Source organism: Catharus ustulatus, chromosome 26 (genome assembly GCF_009819885.2).
Source record: "Catharus ustulatus isolate bCatUst1 chromosome 26, bCatUst1.pri.v2, whole genome shotgun sequence".
In the NCBI taxonomy this organism is placed as follows: Eukaryota; Metazoa; Chordata; class Aves; order Passeriformes; family Turdidae; genus Catharus; species Catharus ustulatus.
This window is the reverse complement of record NC_046246.1, coordinates 367,123-386,548: the sequence shown is the minus strand read 5'-3', so window position 1 is coordinate 386,548 and position 19,426 is coordinate 367,123. Positions and strand designations below refer to the sequence as shown.

Here is a 19,426-nt window from a genome sequence, read left to right as displayed (position 1 = left end):
GGGCACCAGCCTCAGAAGCATGTGGAACTCATGGAGTGAATCCAGAGGAGACCACAGAGATGCTCTGGAGGCTGGAGCCCCTCTGCTCTGGAGTGAGGCTGGGAGAGCTGGAGGTGCTCACCTGGGGAAGAGAAGGCTACAGGGAGATCTCAGAGCCTCTTCCAGTACCTAAGGGGGCTTCAGGAGAGCTGGAGAGGGACTTCAGATGAGGAGTGACAGGACAAGGGGCAATGGCCTTAACCTGAAGGAGGGTGGGCATTAGAAAGAAGTTCCTCCCTGTGAGGGTGGGGAGACCCTGGCACAGGATGCCCAGGGCAGCTGTAGCTGCCCCATCCATGGAAGTGTCCAAGGTGAGGTTGGACAGGGCTTGGAGAAGTCTGGTCTAGTGAAGTGTCCCTGCCCAGAGCAGGGGGTGGAACAAGATGAGCTTTAAGATTATTTCTAACTGAAACCATCCCATGGTTCTGTGATTCTGTCCTTAGAGCTCTCCTGTGTGGCTGTAAGAGTTCCAGGGAAGGGCTGGAGTCACTTCTCCTGCCTGGCAGTGACTGAAGGAGCAGCCCTGTAATCGCTGTCTGCTCCAGAGCTGGCTCCCTTTCAGGGAGAATCAGGCTGCAGTGCATTTTGTGGATTTATGTATCTGTGTTTTGTTTTCCCTTGTTTTAAAAACCATGCACAAAAAATAGGAGGCAAAAGAAATAGAGGCTTGCAAAAAGCACTGTCTACAATGTGACAATACAGCAGAGTGCTCGTTAGCTGAATATAGTGGGAACGGTGACATTTGTTTAAATGAACCCCTCTTTCACTGTAGCTGAGTGTAAAAGGGATTGCTGAAGAATGTGTATTCAGAGGTGAGATGTACCAGCAAATCTCCTAATAAATCCAACTATTCTCCATGTGTTTAATTTCTTCTGGTTCTGACCACAGCAACTCCTTTCTGGTTCTGAGAGTGCCATAGCCACAGTTTGTTCTAATCCTTCTTTTCTGCAGCCTCAAAGTGTGATTCCCTATGCCCACTTTATAGGGGCTTGTGTTGTTTTGCCAGTTTATGCTCAAACCACATTGTCAGTTTGCAGTTAAAACCCTTTTAGCAGTTTGGCTTTGGCCAGAATACAGGTGTGAGTGACAGGAGAGCTGAACTCCCCCGCACTGTCCAGGATCAACCTCCAAGTGCTTCCACTTGTGCTGTCCGGTCCAGGATAAATAAATCCCTTGCAGACTTCCCTTGGTGGGGTGCTGGAGGGGAATAAGTTGCTGTGTACATTAGGAGCAAAGAGAACAAATTGTGCACAGAATTCTAAAACCCATCCAAATAAGATGGAACAAAGAAATTAATAATAAAGCACAGACTTGCTTCTAGGTCCAGTTCTGGGCAGGACTGTTTAAAATAAGCAAGTGTGAGGCAATGTGATGAAAATGAAGCATAAGAATAAATAATATTGGCCATAAAACCATTTTGAAATGTAGGACTGATTTCCAGCAGTTTTCTGCTCGTCTTGACTCTGTTATTTAATTTAAGCAACACAGTCCCATTTGTTTCAAGCTATTTTTAACATATTCATTGCAGCAATGTAGACTTGAGGCAGCTTGAAAATAAGATGCAAGGACATGGTGTGACCATCTGTGGACTGGGAGCATTACTGTTGTTCCCAGTGGAGAAATTAACTTCCCAGTTACTCCCAGTTGCTTAAGTGGCAGGTTAAGTACCTTGCTGAAGGTCTTTTGTCTGGTGAGAGGCAGGGAAAACGAAAACCAAATCTCCTGGCTCCCAACCCTTTGCTTTAATTATGTGTTCTCTAAGTTTAACTCATTGTTTCCTCTTGCACCAGGCATTGACATCTGAAAATATTCTAGTTGGGAAGACCACAAAAATAGCAGAATTGTTATTCTGGCTAGTCTGAGTGTACAGTGCTATGTGCTGCACTGGTGAGCATCAAGTGAGAGGAGGAGACGCTGTCAGTCTCTGTAAATGGACTTTAATGGAATAACTTAGGGAGACACATATTGTTTGTCTGTGTCCATTAATCTTTGGCTTCATCCCTGCAGGATTTGGGGTTTATATTAATTATATCTATGTTGTCTCTGTGGATGTTTTTGCTCGAGTGAATTTTTAACCTTTTCCAGAAACAATGTGTCATGATTTCACTGGCTGCTATCTACAGCATCCTGGATTTTCACATGATAGTATGTTCATCACTTGCTTAATTTGCATCTAATCAAATGTGTCTCCTTGTTGATGGATTAGAAGACAGTGTTTTTCCAGCTGTATTGCATCTTCACTACGCCTTAGTCTGTATAGCATATGGAATCATGGAATGGTTTGAGTTAGACAGGCCCTTAAAGCTCATCTCATTCTACCTCTGCCATGGGTAGGACTTCTCATTTCTAGGGAAAGCTGAGAGAGGAAGTCTGTGTCCCTTGGAAAGGGGACATCACGGGGTGTAGGGGCCAGAACTAGGCCAGGATGGCCAGAAGTGGGAATCCTACCTATCCCTTGGTGGTTAATCTCTGTCCTGTTCATCTTTCAACCTCCAGCAGATTGACGGTGAGGCATTCCTGCTTCTCAAGCAGAACGACATTGTTAAAATACTCAGCATCAAGCTGGGCCCTGCCCTGAAGATCTACAATGCCATCCTCATGTTCAAGTCTGCAGAAGACAACTAAGAAGAGACCTTTGGCAGATCCAGGAGGAATTGACAGGGATTGGATCTTCAGCTGTGAGCATTACAACACACCAGACAGGTAGATTGGGACTCAGATGGATTTTAAGTAGAACTTAGTAAAAGTGGTTTGAGGTTATAAAAATCCTGCCACAGTCTGGAATATGGGGCAGCTTCACTTCCAAGAAGAGGATATTATTATATTTTGTAATTGAATTTGGTTTTGATATATCAATCTCTTTTTGAGATCGAGAAGAAACCTCCAGTTCTAAGGGGAATCCAGGGTAGCACTGTGGAGCTGCACAAGCAAGAAGAAAGTTTTGAGACACTGGCTTTGTGTCCAATGATAGTGCCTGAAAGACTGAGTGATCACCAGCGAGATTAATGTGTTCTTTGTAATAAAAGAGAGAGGAAAAAGATGCACTTCAGAGCAACTCCCCTGTGTCCTTCACTGCTGTGACTCAGGAGCTGACCTTTCTGGGACTGATTGTTAAATTCCAGTTTTTCCTACTGATCCTGGTTGTTGTGATAGCCTTGGCTGCTGGGCTGTTTACACCCCAGCAGGATGGGAGTATGGGCAGAGGGTTTCCATCAGGGTTGGGTTGCACTGGTACTGCCAGCAAGTAAAATGTTGTCATTCCCTGTCAGGAGGCAGGGGCAGTGCAGGTGGGCTTTGGGTAGGCAAAGATTCCGTAAGGGCAACTGCTACTGGAGACAAAGAGATGTATTTTAGCTGTAATTCTCCCATCAGTGCTTTTGTGCAGCTCCTTCTGGGCCAGGAACATCTGGCAAAATGGCACAATCAGGAGCACTTGGGGATTGGTGTGTATTCTTGCCCTCTCAACCAAATGTTAGGAACAGGAATTGGAAAGCCAGCAGTGGCCAGAGTGTGTGTGTAAACAGATTTCCTAGAAACAAATGACTTTTCTTTTGAACCATCCAAACTGATGAATGTGAAGTGCTTTGGCCTTCTCCCCTTGAGGTGGACTTTGGTGTGTTCTGCCAGAGAGCTGGAGAGCAGGGCAGCAGCTCCTCTGCCCCTGTGACGGGGGCAGGCAGAGCACACAGGGATGTGAGATTGGAGAGAAATCAGGATTTAAACAGCAAAATGTTGGAACAGTTACTTCCCAAAAGAAAGCTGCTGTGTGTGAGGAAAGGAGTGTAGCCTGCGGCTGTGTTCCTGCACGTGCAGCCTGTGCTCTCCTGGGTGGGAGCACGGGTGGTTCCTGTTCCAGCAGAGCCAGTTTAAGAGCGTGCCCATGGATATCCTGGGTGGGGTTAGAGTACTTCCAAGCTGTCCTGTCCCCACGGACACCCTGGCAGGCGCGGTGAGTCCTGCTGGGCTCTGCTCCGTGTTCCCACTTAGTGCTGGCAGCACCAGCTCATGACTGCCCCTCTGGCCACTCTCCTGCTGACTGTTTGGCTGTTCTAGAACCGCCTCAGCTCAGGCAGCCCTTGTAGCCCCTCATCTGTAGCTCCAGGCTGAATCCTGTATTTGGGAGTCCTGGGGGTGTGTTCTGGTGCTGCCAAAGGCACGTTCTGCCCTCAGCCTCTGCCAGGCTGTATGGGTGTCTCAGGGCACTGCATGGTGATGTGATCTATCCACAGCTCCTCAAACTCCCTTGGCATCTCTGCCACCAGTGCGGCTTCCCAGAAGCTGTCAGGAACAGAGCAAACACATTGTCCATGACTGTGTGGTGACACAAGGAACACACTTGTTCCCCATTCTTGCATCATCCACGTCTTTTGTCCAACCTCCTGCTACTGAGAAGGTTATTGTGACTTGGCTGAAGCAGAAGGTTTCTTAAATTGAAAATATGAATCCACACCACTGAAGCCATCCAGTCCTGGAATAATACTTAGAGCACTTTGTATCCATATTTTTTTTTAAATAAGAATTTAAGGAGTTTAAGCCTTCACACAGGGAAGACACAGGTTTCGTGGGATATTTAATAGCTGAACCATTAAGTATCAGCCAGGCAGCTGCAGGGGAAAGATTTATTGCAGTGTTAAGACTAGCAAGGGGTGAATTTATTTTATTAAAATAAATTTTTAGTATGATAACCAGGATATTCACCAAAGAGTCATATTCGTTTATCCTGCTCTGCACATCCAGTGTCAACATAAAGACTTGAATTGTAAGTGGCATGTCCTCTGACAGAAGTCACCTTCTGGGCAAAGCAAAATTGTTTCTTGACAGCTGGAACAGAGGATCCAGAGCTGGGCTGTTTTATTCCTGGCTCTCCACTGAGTTGGTAAATAACCCTGAGCCCTTCCTTGCCCCAGTTTTCCCCCTCTGTGACACCCAGCCAGGTGGGGCAAGTGCAATTTTGCCTTTTTGTTGTTTCAAGCAAGCAGGTCCTGCCAGATTTTCTGTTTCACCTTCTTCCTTTGGGAGCCTGAGTCGGGGGACAGCCGCTTGCCTCTATCAGTAAACCAAAATATAATATGAATTCCAGTTCTTTTACTATATATAGATGGAGGATGAAGAGAATCGGTTAAACAAGCAGTGAGATTCTAGTCAGTGAAATTATTCAAACAGAAGAGAAATCTTTAATCCTTGGGGCTTCCAAGCCAGCTGGATCAAAGAGGAAAATGTGTACTTGGAGGTTGTTCAGTGACAGCCAGCACAGTGCTTTCAGCAGGGGGGAAGGAGGAACCTTTTAGGGATGGAAGAAGGAGGAATGTGCTTCTTGTGCCTTTTTTTGTAATCTGATAATTGTCTTTGCAGAGCAAGCAAGAATGTGCACACATCTATTACCAACTCCTTTCCCAAATATAGCTGTATTCCAATAAAATCTGGCACTTCACAGGACAAAAAGACTTCCAGTGTCTTCACTGGACACATTTAAAACTCCTTGATATTTACAAGATAGAAAAAAACCTAAATCAGCTCATCTTTTAGCCCCATAACTTAGGAATTCATCAGTTGCTGGTGCCATTCCATTTGTGTCAGGGAGTGTGAGTTGTTTCTGCTGCCTGTCCAAACTCTGCTCCGCCTGTTCTCAGTCCTGCTCCAGGCCTGTGGCACAGCCAGGGCTCTGCAGAGGCCTTTGGTTATCTGATGCCTTGTGTAATTTGAAATGTGCACTTTGAAGCAAAAAATCTAGAAGTTGCGCTTCTGTGGGGAGCAAAACTGAATCTGGTTAATGCCAGCTGGGACTGGGAGGATTTCAAGTCTGCTGGATCTCAGTAGGAACCAGTTGTTGGTCCAGTTGTTGGTCCAGCTGAACCCAGAAGTCTCTTAGCAATACAGATATATTCCTTAGAAGCAACTCAGAGCTGTGACAAGTTCCCAGGGGCCAGCAGTGCAATTGGGAATTTCCAGTTCTCACAATCTTATTCCTGGCTGTGTTTTTGTTCCCTTACCGCTGTGTTTGAAATTCAAAACAATCAAATTTTTTCCTTTTCTCTTTTTCTTGTTGGCTGGGAGTCCTGTTAAATTTTTTCTGTGCCATCACCAACAATCATCCCCGTAATCCAGTAGCAGCAAATTTCAGCTGTGGGTAATGAATCACATTAAAGTCAGACAGGAGCATTTGGTGTCACCAACAGCAAAACTCCACCGCTGCAGGAAAAGCCCAACACGGCCCCAGGATAAGCCAGTTCAGCTGTACAAGATTTCCTGCCCGCTACTTTTATGCCCTGCTTAGGGATTTATACCACAGAGAGATTTTAAAGTTTTTGACATCCCCCCATCATGTGATGAGCCAGCTTATTTTGGAGATTCCTGTTACTTGAACTGGAAGGACGAGCAGAGGAAGGGAGCAGGGGCTTGGCTCAGCCTCAGAAATGTCTGCCTGTTTTAAACCAAATACTTGAGCTTTTCGACACTAGCCATGACCTTGCACTCCACCGATGCTTTCCTCTGGAAATTTGAATAAAATTAATGTAAGTTAACACCTGGTTTGTTTCTTCTGTATGTGGGGCTGACCTCAGCAGTGCTCAGGGAGGCATGGGGCTGTCTGCCCTGGAGGGCTGGCACTGGGAAGGTTTGGTGATCACATCATTGTCCTTCCCCTAAACCTAAACCTGGCAGTCACAACACAAGGCAGCATGTTCACTCTTTTGTCTGTATCTCTTATCTCTGTACTTGAGCTCTTCTTGTTGTGTTCACAAGATAGCACTGGCTGTTGCAGCTGCACCTGATCCCCAGTTCCTCACTGTGCTCTGCTGCTGCCAGGTTTTAATCATGGGATGGTTTGGGATGGAAGGGACTCTAAAGACCATCCAGAGATGGAGTATCTACAGCTGCTCTGGGCAATCTGTGCCAGGCCCTCCCCATCCTGCCAGGGAACAATTCCTTCCCAGAATCCCATCCAGCCCTGCCCTCTGGCAGTGGGAAGCCATTCCCTATGTCCTGTCCCTCCATCCCTTGTCCAAAGTCCCTCTCTGGCTCTCCCAGAGACTCTTGAATTCCTTAATCCCTCGTGGTTTCCTATCACAAACAATCCCAGAACTCTTCATCTTCTTAAAGCAGCTCCCAAATTTGGGTTTTTAACTAAAACTAGCATAAACTTTTTCTCAGTATAAATCATGTTAGAGCACTGCATTTTGGTGTCTGTTTTCCCTTTCCATAATGCCCCCCTGAGTTTCTTCACTGTGTGTCCATAACTGTGGTAATTAACTAACCTGTTTCTGCTCTAATCATAATTAGCTGATAAATTTCAAACCATTCTCTAATGTGCCCCAAATAAGTAATTGAACTTCTCCTCTTGCTCCTCCCCAGCGGTGTCTGGAGCTGCACCTGCAGCAGGCCACCCGTCCGAGGGCAGAGGGGCCAGGGCCACATTCGCAGCTGAGGTTTGCAAACCTTCTGAAACTAAAAATATTGGAGAGTTGGCTCCCAGCCGTAATTTCTAAACTATCCCATCTTTGGGGTAAACATTTGCTCTCCTTGGTTTTTCCCTTCCAACGTTTTTGCTTCTATTTAAACCATGGCTTGTTTGCTTTTGTTACCGTGATCGGATTCTCGGTCTGGGGAGCTGGGCTGCTTGGAGCAGGCTCAGGAACATCAAATGCTGCTCTGTACTCTTGTTAGTTCCCTCGAGGCTGTGCTGGGTTGTGTGACTTTGTCCTTGCACTTAGGAGATCTGAGTTTCTCTGCAGCAGCGATTTTTTTCCCCCCCAATTTTGATAGAGAAGTTTGAGCAGAGCAAGCAGCATCAATCACCCAAATGGCTGATTGCATTTGCAGATTATTCTGCTCAGGCAAACATGGAATTTTTTTGTCCCAAGTCATATTTCTCCTTGGGCAGGGAAAACTTGTGGTTGATCTTTTTGCCTGCTGAAATTATTCTTTCATCCCTGAACATGCTGTGAGGGACTGGTTTGTCCCTTGTGCCAAGACCCATCATACAATGCTCAGTGGGGTTTGCAAACTCACTGAGGGACTGGAGGTGCCTCTGATTTTATCAGGTAACCTGCTGTTAGCTGTGGGTGTACAAGGAGGAGGGCACAGCTCTCATCTTATGCTGGCTGGATCCTGCACCACCCTGGTTTCCACAACAAACCTCATCTGACAACCTAAAATTCTCAAACCCTACAACTTTCTCAGGAGCAGGAGCTGTAAAGACAAACCACTGCACTCCCCTGGCAGCCCAACCCAGTGGGAAGAAGGATGTGGGGATGGATGGAGAGGGAACCTGCTGCCTCCATCCTGCACTTTGCAGCTGATGGGCAAATTCCAGCTTCAGGAGAAAAAAAGAGTGGTGGCATTAGAGAAAAATGGTGTGTTGGAGGGGTTCAAGAGAGCTGCGGAAGTGCCAGACCTTGGCCTGTCACTTCCCCTAATATTTTTTTTCTCCTTGCCACCATGTACAGCCTCAGCTTATTAATTGCCCCACAACAATTTCTCCTCTCTACATTATTCACCATCCAGACACTTCTAATGTAAGCAAGATTTTTTTTGGAGTTGGATACATTTGCTTCTGGAACATTTCCAGCTGTTTCTTCATGAAATATGCTGAAGGCCTTTGCAGAAGGGTATCAGTGCCAGAGCCCCCAAAGGTGCTGGCTTTCCTTCAGAAAATCCCTTCCCACCCACTCCCATCCTGGACCAGGGCACTGGTGCCTTCAATCATATGTTTTGTCCTCAAAAAAAGGGTTATAACTTCACTATCTGGTGCCCTCACATGTCATCAGCAGTGGATCCTTCTGGGCCAGAGTGGCCTTTTGCAGCAATTGAAGGAGCTTTTTAAACCAGGGCATTGTCCGTGTCCCTTTCAGCACTCGAGTTGACTCAAATTCCCCAGGTGTTCAGAAACACTTCCAAAAGGTTGTTCCAAACTGCGGTGGTTTCCATGTTTGGGGTCATGGTTATGCTGAAATCCAGCAGTTCCGTGGGTTGGCGTTGCTTTGTGCACACTCCTAAAACTCAAGAGGAATTTTCTGCTGCAGGCTCAGGTGCCCAGAGCCCGCAGCCCCGGGGTTTGTTATCTCTGGCAGGAACAGAGCAGGGGAGGCTGTGCTATGTCTCTGCTGCTCTAAGTGGGACCACACAACTATTCAATGAGTCTCCAAATGGTTTTCACACTGTCTTGAACTCGTCTCTCTCATGGGTGGAATTGAAAAAGGCCAGGGAAGAGCTCAGATATAAATTTCCCCATTCCCAAGCATGTCTGTGCTGCTGGTTGGCAACTGGGGAAGGTCTTGCTGTTCATTTCAGAAGAAACACAACAGCCGAAATATTGATTTCTTCCCACAAACAGGTATTTTTCTCGTCCTTGCACTTTACCTGCACACAACATGCTGAAGAAATTAATCAGATCAAATCTTCAGAGCTCAGTAGCACATTCTCCCTTTTTCTGACTGGGTTTTTTTTTTCCTCTCTCTGGCCGTGCCTGTGGGATTTCCCTTCCCAGTGATGTTTGTTCCTCACCAATCAATTCTTCATGCCATCAGTTAATTCTGCCACTGTCCCACCATCCTTTTCACAAATGCTGCACACACATGTGAGCCCATGGATATCCCCTTCTCTTTACCACCATCCCTCCTTCCCAACACCATCCCCAAATGCCCCTGACCCTGTGTCCCTCCCAGGGCTGGTGTGTTGAGCACTAGAGGACAGGGTGTCCCTTGGGCCTAGTGGGGTAGAAGCAGCCCCTTGGATTTCCCTCCAGCTCCTCCAAATCCTGTCACAAAACAGCAGGAAGATGCTCTTAGGCAGCAGCAGCAGTGCAGCTCCAGCAGCATCTCAGCTTCCCCCGCTCCCACCGAGCCAGGCTGCAGACCCTTGCCATGGCAGAAAGCCCAGGGTAAACCAGAGCAAGCAGCACTGGATCCACCCAGCCCGGCTGGAGGCAGGAGCCCTGTCTGTGTCCCCAGCACCACAGCCAGAGCCAGGGCAAGGTGGCCCAAAGCGAGTGGGAATCCCACGGCATCCAGAGGGGAGAGGCTCCAGCGATGACATGGGAATCTGTTGGGATCCCTGTGCCCCCATGGTGCTCCCCAGCTGGAGATCAGATTGGGCTGGAAGCAGAAAGGAGCCTTGGAGCTGTGGTTGTTCCTGACAGGAGTGATGCTGGTGGCTGCAGCATGAGCCATTCTGCTCATCTTGTTGCAGCAACAAGTGTCCAGCAAAGGCAGCTCTGGGAATGCTTTCACAAGGCATGGAAGGCCCCTTTCCCACTCGCCATAAATCAGCCAGCAGGTTTTGTATGTCTTCCTTGCTGTTTTCTCCCAGGATTTTGCAAAACTCTGGGCTGAGCAACCTATTTGGAAGGAAACTGCCCTAAACAACCCCTGAAACAGGCAGATGATAGAGGAACCATTTACATTACAAATAAATAAAGCATTTTTGGCTTTGGATCAAAACCAAGTTGTGTTCAGTGTTACCAGTTTCAGTGAGTCATTTCTTTTTATACCCAGGCAGTTTCTCTTATAAAATGTGCATGAGGACTCATTGTAAGCAGGGCAGGAAGCAGACTGGGATTTTTCACTGTTGCACAAGGTTTCCCCAGGACAGAGCCACCAAAGCTTTTCTCTTGCCTTGAAGCTGGTGCTTGTTTTTGTCTGTTTACAAGCAAACTCCATTAAGAACCAAGAATGATGCTGTGGATGGCTCTATTGTATGTTAGCACTGTATTTCCAGCTGGATGTTGCAAGTAACTCTGTATCCATTACAAATGGAAAATGTTTATAAACTTTAATTGGAGCTTCTGATCATGCAGCCAAGGAACTTTCTTGCAGGCAGGGTGAAAATACAGGGTTTGCCCCTGTAACTGCAAAGGAAAGGACTGGACATGAGCACAGACAAAATAGCCCCTGTCCACTTGGAACCACTAAGAGCTTGTGGTGATAACCAGGAGGAGAATAAGTTGTTCCTGTCCCCCCAAAATTGATAACTAGCCAGCTGGAGACTTGCCATGGCTCAACCATGAGCTTTGGCTCTTGCCCACACTTGAGACATGCTAGCACCAAAGGCATCAGGGGTTCACAGTCTTTGTAGTGAGGTGATGGAGCTCCTCATCAGTGCTGCAGCCCAGGTCCTCCTTGGGAACATTCTGTCACCCATGTGAGATGGATGTGATCTTCCTGCATGAGCTTTGCCAGTGGGAAGAGCTGGGAATATGTGTTTAAGTCCTTCAGATTGTTAGAAAGCAGGTAATTCATCTTTGAAGAGGAATGCGATGTATTAAAGTGAATTCTCCAAGTGCTGCTTGATCTTAAATCCTAGAAAGCATACAAAAGAGGCTACAAGGATGCTGAAGAGTCAGGAGGGGCCACACAAGGAGTGGCTGAGTGTACTTGGAGTGTTCAGCTGGAGCAGAGGAGACTAAGCCCAGACCTCCCTGGGGTCTGCACTTCTCCCGAGCGGCAGCTCCGATCTCTGCTCCCTGGGCCAGGGACAGCACCCAGGGAAGGGCTGGAGCTGGGCCAGGGCAGGCTCAGGCTGGAGATCAGGGAAAGGGTCTTCCCTCCCCCAGAGGGTGCTGGCACTGCCCAGGCTCCCCAGGGCATGGGCACGGCCCTGAGGCTGCCAGAGCTCCAGGGATGCCCAGGGGAGATTGTTGAGGGGTCTGGTCAGGGCCAGGGTTGGACTTGATGATTTCTGTGGGTCCCTTTCAGCTCAGGACATTCTGGGATTCCATGATCTTCCAGGGTGCTCAGCCAGAGCAGTAGCATCTACATCCCTTTAAGAAGACATGTCTGGTCAAGATCATCCACCACTTCCCCTGAAACAGGATTTAAAATAGGACACCTCCCCTTCAAAGAGTCAGCTTTGTTTAGCTGTAAAATTGATTAATTGCTGGCAGGGATAAAGAAAACAATGTCTCCTGTTGATCCCACGTGGTCAGGCTCGCTGTGTCAGATGCCCTGCAAACACTGGGTGCTTTCACCTTCCCTTGCCCTGCTCCTGCTGTGCTGCTCTTTGCTTTGGACCCTGAGGGACCATCCTGCTGCCTGCTTTGAGAGAGAGAAGCATCACCCAGAAGGGTGCAGGGACTGCAGTAGCTACCACAAGGAGTGTCAGCTGCTCAGCACGAGGGCAAACAAGGACAGGAGCTCCAGCCTGAACCTGCTCCTGCTGTGCGTGAGTGCTGCCGGTTCTCATCCCTTCTCCCTGGCATGCGAAGGAGAGCTGGGAATGAGATAGGACAGCTTGGATGTGATCTGGTGTGTCCAGAGACATGCTGGGCACTGTCAAAAGTCTGATTCGTCTCAAGTGGCATCAGCCCTCACAAAGCTGAACATCTTGTCTGAGGTACCTCAGCTCCAGTGCTGGGCACAGGAGGAATTATCATCTGATGAAATGGAGGAATCCCCTTCTCCTTGCACAGCTCTTTTGGGATTAGATGTATGGAAATGCTGACTTTCTCCCTTAACCCTCAGAAGAGCCCAGGGGACAGCTGATTTTCAGCTGGCTGAGGTCAGGCATGTTGAATTCTCTCAGACAGGATGTATGGAATGCTTTCCATAGTATTTATTACATGTATTATTATAATAACACAGTGGGATTTTTCTCCTTTCTCCTCTTTCCTCATGCCTGCTTGCCCAGGCTCTGAGCATGATTAACCTAGAAAAACTCCTTGCAATGTTCAGTAAATGCTGGATAACTTTAAGAAAGCATCAGCTGGGAAGCATCCCCAGCCAAATAGGTGCAGAAGTGATGTGTGGTGGGGCTCTGTCCTCATAGGACAATAGAGTCCCTTAATTCACTGCTGCTCAGGCAACTCAGTTAAATCCATAGATGCAAAAAATCAGTAGTTATATGTGAGATCATGAAATAGTCCCAAAAGAGTGAAAAAAACCACACCCTGATACTCCTACGGGAGCTCAGATTCATGAGGACTCATAAAATCACCACTTGAACTGTGGCAGAGTGTTAATTATTTTCTTGCCTATTACAGTCATGTGGGTAATTGTTCCAGTCCCCGTTAATAGGGTTAGCAAAGTGCTCTCCCAAATGGCACCTCCTTTATTTTTTCCTGGATTTCATCTAGACACAGTCACTTGGAGACTGGATCCAAGTCTTCTACTTAACATAGTGTCAAAAATCTCTGCTCGTCAGATGATCCCTTTCCCCTGGGCCACTGTTGCCTTGGGAGAGCTCCAGGATTTGTGAGCTGATTTGTTCCTCTTTTCTCCAGAAGATCACCCCAAATTTCATACCATTTCTAAGAAGATTAAACAGCATTCTAACAGCTGAGCTCCCTCTTGGTTCAGGATTCCCAGGAATTGCTTCCCTCTGGGTGAGATCCAAGGCCAGGGCTGTTCTTCAGTTGTTGTTTAATTAGTTTCTAAGTTCTTCCAGTGCCAGTGTAGATCTACATAAATTAAGTTCAATACTCTCTATAAGCACTTCTGTAAGAAATAGAGCTTTGGAAGGCCCCATGGCAGAGATTACGCCCTGCCCCTCCTTTGGAGGACATCTCCTCCCCTCCCTGTTTCTTCCCCTTTTTACCCTGTTTTTAGCTCCAACTTCTATTTTCTTGCTCTGTCTGGGTCAGGATCTCCAGCCAAACACTCCATGGCAAGGGGGCTGGGAATAGATGGGGTGGGTGGCTCAGGCCCCCAAGGGTGACTGGGACCCTGGTGGGTGGCTCAGACCTCTCAGGGTGGCTCTGCCACTCCCCATCTGTGCTGAGTTCCACCACGAGCCTCTGTGGAAAGGAAGAATGCTGCTTTTGTTTTCTCTGCAGCCCTCAGAGATGCTTTAACTCCCGAGTTTGACTCCTTGACAGTCTTCAGCTGCTAATCACACCCAAAAGTGCCTGCAAATATAACCAGTGGCAAATGCATAGATCTAATCACACCAGGGAAGGGGAGAGGTGCCATTTAGCAGGTCTAGAAAAAAAACATCAGCTTTCTTCAGACTATTGGGGAGTGATAGCACATGCAATATTCAGTGGGACATGGAAAGCTGCACAGAAGGAGCCAGAAATACTCTCAGGAAAAATGTCACTGATGGAGATGAAGCTGAAGAGGGTCATAGGGCTGGAAAGCCTCAGCCAGCACCACCATGTCTTGAGACCTTCACTGACTCCCTCCAGCTCGTGCTTCGAGTGGGAGAAATCCACAACCTTTCCCCACCACATGATGGGTTTTTTTGCACATCAGGAGGGTTCCTGCACACTGGAATCTCTGTGGGGAGCAGAAGAGGATGGAGGGAAGTGGGCACATGGAGCAGGTTGTACATGTTGCCCCCCTGCTCTCCAGAGGAGCCTGGTGCAGCCCCAATCTCATTACTCCATTTTCCATAGTACTACATCATGGACATAGTTATTACAGGATTTTCCACTACCCAGTCTGTAATTGAAAAGTTACTGGGACAAACAGTGTCAGGTTCCCTAAATCAAAGTTATCCCTTTTGCTCCCAACCCCCTGCCCCCAGTTTCTTGTTACTTGCACTCATTCCCTCATGTGTCCCTTTGCTGGTGTCTCCTCCCTTGCTCAGTGCTTAGGTGGCCATAAAATGTCTCCGTTTCTGCATTCAGCATGGCCTAATCCTCTCCAGAGGGAATATGAAGAGCATTTTTCATGGTTGTTGCTGCCTTTGCAGCTGTGGCCATCCTGGGAGCAGCGCTGGGGCACCGGGCTGCAGTGACTCACTGCAACTACAGTTGCAGAGTGTGGATTGGGATGGGCTATGGGAGGCTTGGTGTTCCCACAACTTCTGAGCACAACGTGGTAACTGGTGTGGTTTCCCCTCCGGAATTCCATCCAGCATCCAGCCTCCTCAGCTCTGCTCCGTGCCATCAGTGAGTCCTTTCCAGAGACCTGTTGGAGAGGAGGGGTGAAAACTCACCCAGTGCCAAGGAACTCCCAGCCGAGGGCTTTGAAGCTTGCTGAGGTTCAGGGGCGAGAAGCAGTCTTGCTTTGGAAAGAGCTGGGCTGTTTAATTGCAAACAGCATTACTGGCTTCGCTCATAAATGCCTGTGCGCTCAGCCACCCCCTCCAAACCTGTGCTGAGCCAGCAGGAGCTCAAAGTGCCTGCTCGCGGGGTCTGGAGTGGCAACTTTTGGATGTTTCTCCCCAAGAGCCGAAGCACAGGACAGGGCAGGAAAGTCTGAGCCACCCTCTGTCCATGACGGGCTCCTTTGGTGCAAAGCCCACTCAGGCAGGCCTGCGGGGCAGGCGCGCTTGCTTCACTCGGGGCTCGTTCCAATGTGGGGTTGGTTTTGCACCAAGAGGGTCAGGGGGCTTCGGGGGGAGCTCTGTGTGTATGTCTGTGTCTCTCTCTGTGTGTGTCTGTGTGTCTGTGTGTCTGTGTCTGTGTCTGTATCTGTGTTTCTGCGTGTGTGTGTGTGTGTGTGTTTTCTATGTCTCTGTGTGTGTGTGTCTGTGTCTCTGCAGTGTGTGTGTCTGCGTGTGTGTTCTGTCTCTACATGTGTGTCTGTGTGTGTGTCTATGTGTGTTCTATGTCTCTCTGTGTGTGTGTCTATGTCTCTGTGTGTGTCTGTGCGTGTGTCTGTGTGTGTGTGTCTGTGTCTGTGTGTGTGTCTGTGTGTGTCTGTGCGTCTGTGTGTCTGTGTGTGTGTCTGTGTGTGTGTCTATGTCTCTGTGTGTGTGTCTCCGTGTGTGTGTATGTATGTCTGTGCATGTGTGTGTGTCTGTGTGTGTGTCTGTGTGTGTGTCTGTGTGTGTCTGTCTGTGTGTGTCTGTCTGTCTGTGTGTGTGTGTCTGTGTCTGTGTGTCTGTGTGTGTCTGTGTGTCTGTGTGTGTCTCTGTGTGTGTGTCTGTCTCTGTGTGTGTTCTATGTCTCTGTGTGTGTGTCTCCGTGTGTGTGTGTATGTATGTCTGTGCATGTGTGTGTCTGTCTGTGTCTCTGTGTGTGTTCTATGTCTGTGTGTGTCTGTCTGTGTGTGTGTGTCTCTGTGTGTGTCTGTGTCTCTGTGTGTCTGTGTCTCTGTGTGTGTGTGTGTGTGTCTCTGTATGTGTGTGTCTGTGTCTCTGTGTGTGTGTGTATCTGTGTGTGTCTGTGTCTCTGTGTGTGTTCTATGTCTGTGTGTGTGTGTGTCTCTGTGTGTCTGTGTCTCTGTTTGTGTGTGTCTGTGTCTGCGTGTGTGTTCACGGTGCAAAGGGCTCTGCTTGCCAGCGGTAATCGCTGCCATATGGAGCACGGCGCGTTGGATGCTTGGCCGGCAGCGGGCACAGCCTGGGTCTCACGATCACTTTAAGCTGCAGAACGTTCTTTGTGAGCCCTTTTTCCCTACAGAGCGGCCATCTGGGGGATGTTCACACACTGGGGGTGTTGCTGGTGTCGGGAAATGAATCCTCCTGACGCCACTGGCTTTGTGCCCCATCCCCAGTGCCCAGGGTGGTGCTGGGGACACCAGGATGTCTCTTGAGCACCTTGTGGAGTATTTGCAGCACAAGTCTGATGAGGAGCAGCTGAGGGAGCTGGAAAAGGGGCTCAGCCTGGAGAAAAGGAGGCTCAGGGGCGCCTTTCTGGCTTTGCACAACTCCCTGACAGAAGGGAACAGCCGGGAGGCTCAGGCTCTGCTCCCAGGGAACAGGGACAGGAGGAGAGGGAACGGCCTCAGGCTGGGCCAGGGGAGGCTCAGGATGGATATTAGGAATATTTCTTCATGAGAAGGGTGATTCAGCCCAGGCACAGGCTGCCTAGGGCAGTGGTGGATTCCCCATCCCTGGAAGGATTTAAGACATGTGCAGATGTGTCACTTGGGGACATGGTCACTGGTGGCCTTGGCAGTGCTGGGGAATGGTTAGGATTAGGACTTGATGGTCCCAGGAGGTTTTTCCAACCTGAACAATTCTGTGATTTCCCTGATTTAAGCCATCTCCCTAGATCAGATCACAGAATTCCAAAATGATTTATCTTGGAAGAGACCATAAAAGCCCTTCCCATTCCACCCTTGTGCTGTGGGCAGGGAGGTCCCTGACCAAGCCTCATTCAACCTGGCCTTGAACCCTTCCAGGGATGGGACAGCCACAACTTCTCTAGGCAACCTGTGCCAGGATCTCACTACCCTCAGAGGGAAGGATTCCTTCCAGTGTTCCACCTATGCCTGCTCTCTGGCAGTAGGAAGTCATTATACTTTGTCTTGTGCCTCCAGGCCCTTGCACAAAGTCCCTCTTCAGCTCTCTTGGAGAAAGGGACTCTCAAGTCTCCTGGAGCCTTCACTTCTCCAGCCTGGCTGGGGATCCCACCCAGCACCACAGGGAGATCCCACCTCCCCATCTTGCTCTGTTTCCAAAGCCTCTGTATGCCCACACAAGGAAGGACCTCACAATGTCAGTTCCAGAAATGTCCTGCCTTATCCCCAAGTTCATCCCTGTCCCCAGAGCCTCTGCCTCAGGCAGTTTCTCCTGGCTGAGTTTCAACTGGCAGTTCCATTTATCTAGCTGCATTAAGTGCCTGGCAAGTTGCATTATTCTTTAAGTATGTGAGGCTTTTCCAAAACTCATCTTCTCCCAGTAGCTCCCACAGGCTGGCAGTGGGGAAATCTTACAGCATCCCAGCTCGTGATTCCCACTGACCTTCCCCAGCCAATAGTCATTGTTGTGGGATACTAGAACTCCTACATCCTGCTTTTTTCCTGATAAGTATGGAAAAGTGGGGTTACAGCTTAACCATTTGGGCTTATTTCTCATTTGCAGTCAGCTGAGGATCTGCTTATTTTCATCTAGAACATAATCCATTGCTATATATATAAAATATATCCATATATATGACATATACCTGTAGTTATTTAAATTGAGATCACAGTCCCTCACTTCATCTGCGGGATGAGGGTTGCAATTAAAAATTATCTGTTCTGCCAATAGTAATTTAAAAAGTCCTTTTATTAACTAGGGCAACACACTTTTTGATTTGCATCAGCAGGATCCAGGGATGACAAGTAAGATGTTGCACTATCCTGCATTAATAGCTCAGTATCCTGCTCTGAAACTTCTGGGATGAAAAACTGAGATGTCCCAAAAATGTGTTACAGGCTGAGGGGAGGGAATGGAAACAGGAATTTTTATATCCCAGAACACACAGGGCATTAGCAAAAGGAGCTGTGACCTGCACCATGTACCCTCTGGGAACCACAGCCAAATCGTCTCCTGTCAGCTCCCGGTGCTTGGAAATGGGAATCCCTGGCCCCCAGCTCATTGTTCCCTATCCCCTCTGGCTCTGTCCCCAGTCCATCCCACTCCTGGTTGCAGTGCTCAGCGTCCAGCTCCGCTTACAGCCCGAGTGGGACCCTCCCCAGCACTAGTCCAGGGCAGGGGAGATGCCTCCAACTTTTCTACATGACAGGAGAGGACATCAAAGGCACCAAACCGCTGCCTCATCCGTGCCCTGCCTCAGCCTCTCTCCCCCCTCCCAGTTTGCATCATGGAAAATGATATCTATGGGGTGCAGCCGAGGCCGCTGGCTCAGCTCCACATGCCCGGGGCCAGCTGAGACAGAAACATGAGCTCCTCTTCTGTCCTGGGAGGGGGCAATTGTTCCCTCCCTCCCCAGTCCTGCATCTCTTCCCCTCTTCCGGAATAGTTACAGCTGCTCAGGAAACACCAGGGAAAGCCAGCAGAAGAAACTGCTGTGTTTCCCTCCTTTCTTCTTATCCACCAGCCAGAACCAATTAAATTCACAGGAGCTCAGCTCTTCCCTTCTTCCCTTTTAATTTCAGACCCTCTGGCAAGAGGAGAAATTATAAAATGTAAGATTAAATGTCTAATGCCTGGGATTTGGGATTACCAGGGCCAGGCTGGATGGCTGGAGGTAGAATCATGTCTCGAGTTAGGGAGATATTGGGCTGGTGGTGCTTGTCCACATCTCGTCTCTTATCTGTGGCAAAAAAAGAGCAGGGAAGTGTGAAACCCCTGCACAGATCCAGCCCAGAGCTGTTCCAAAGGGAAAGGCTTCGCTCCATGATGCTCAGGAGTGGCTTTGGGAGGGGATTTCTGTTCAGGGCTGGGGGATGAGGTCCAAAATCCCCTCATGGCAGCAGGGTGAGGATCTGTGGGGCCAAATCTCTTGGGTTGGTAGGTAATGACATTGGATAACCCCTGTCATAAACCAAACATGCATCACCCTGCCTCCCACCTGCTCTTCACCCCATACAGGAGAGTTTCAGGCTTTGATGGCTGGAAAGATGCTGCTGATTTATTCATGGCCACTTCCCACCCATTAGCATTAATAGCTCTTCTTGCTCTCTGTCTATGAAGCCTCTCGGTGACCTGGGAAGGTCAAGCACAACGAGGTGCTGGAGGCCAAATAATATCCTGGAAGTAACTGGTGTGGTGAGTTTCCATCCTCAACCCATCTTTCCAGCAGGGAAGGAGAAGGATGTCTGCAAATGTCTCCTCT

General features: G+C 48.6%; 1 protein-coding gene across 7 annotated transcripts in view; it reads left to right on the top strand.

Moving 5' to 3' along the window:
- LOC117007415 (lethal(3)malignant brain tumor-like protein 3) overlaps window positions 1-6,560 on the top strand; it is a 44,624-nt gene extending 38,064 nt beyond the window's left edge. For 6 of the 7 annotated variants that reach the window (XM_033080574.2, XM_033080575.2, XM_033080569.2 and 3 more), the window contains one exon: window positions 2,536-6,560. In XM_033080574.2, the coding sequence (XP_032936465.1) occupies window positions 2,536-2,664 (129 nt within the window). In that variant the 3' untranslated portion in view covers window positions 2,665-6,560. The remainder of the gene's footprint in view (window positions 1-2,535) is intronic. The other variant, XM_033080572.2, reaches the window with a different exon arrangement.
- Window positions 6,561-19,426: the final 12,866 nt, after the last annotated feature.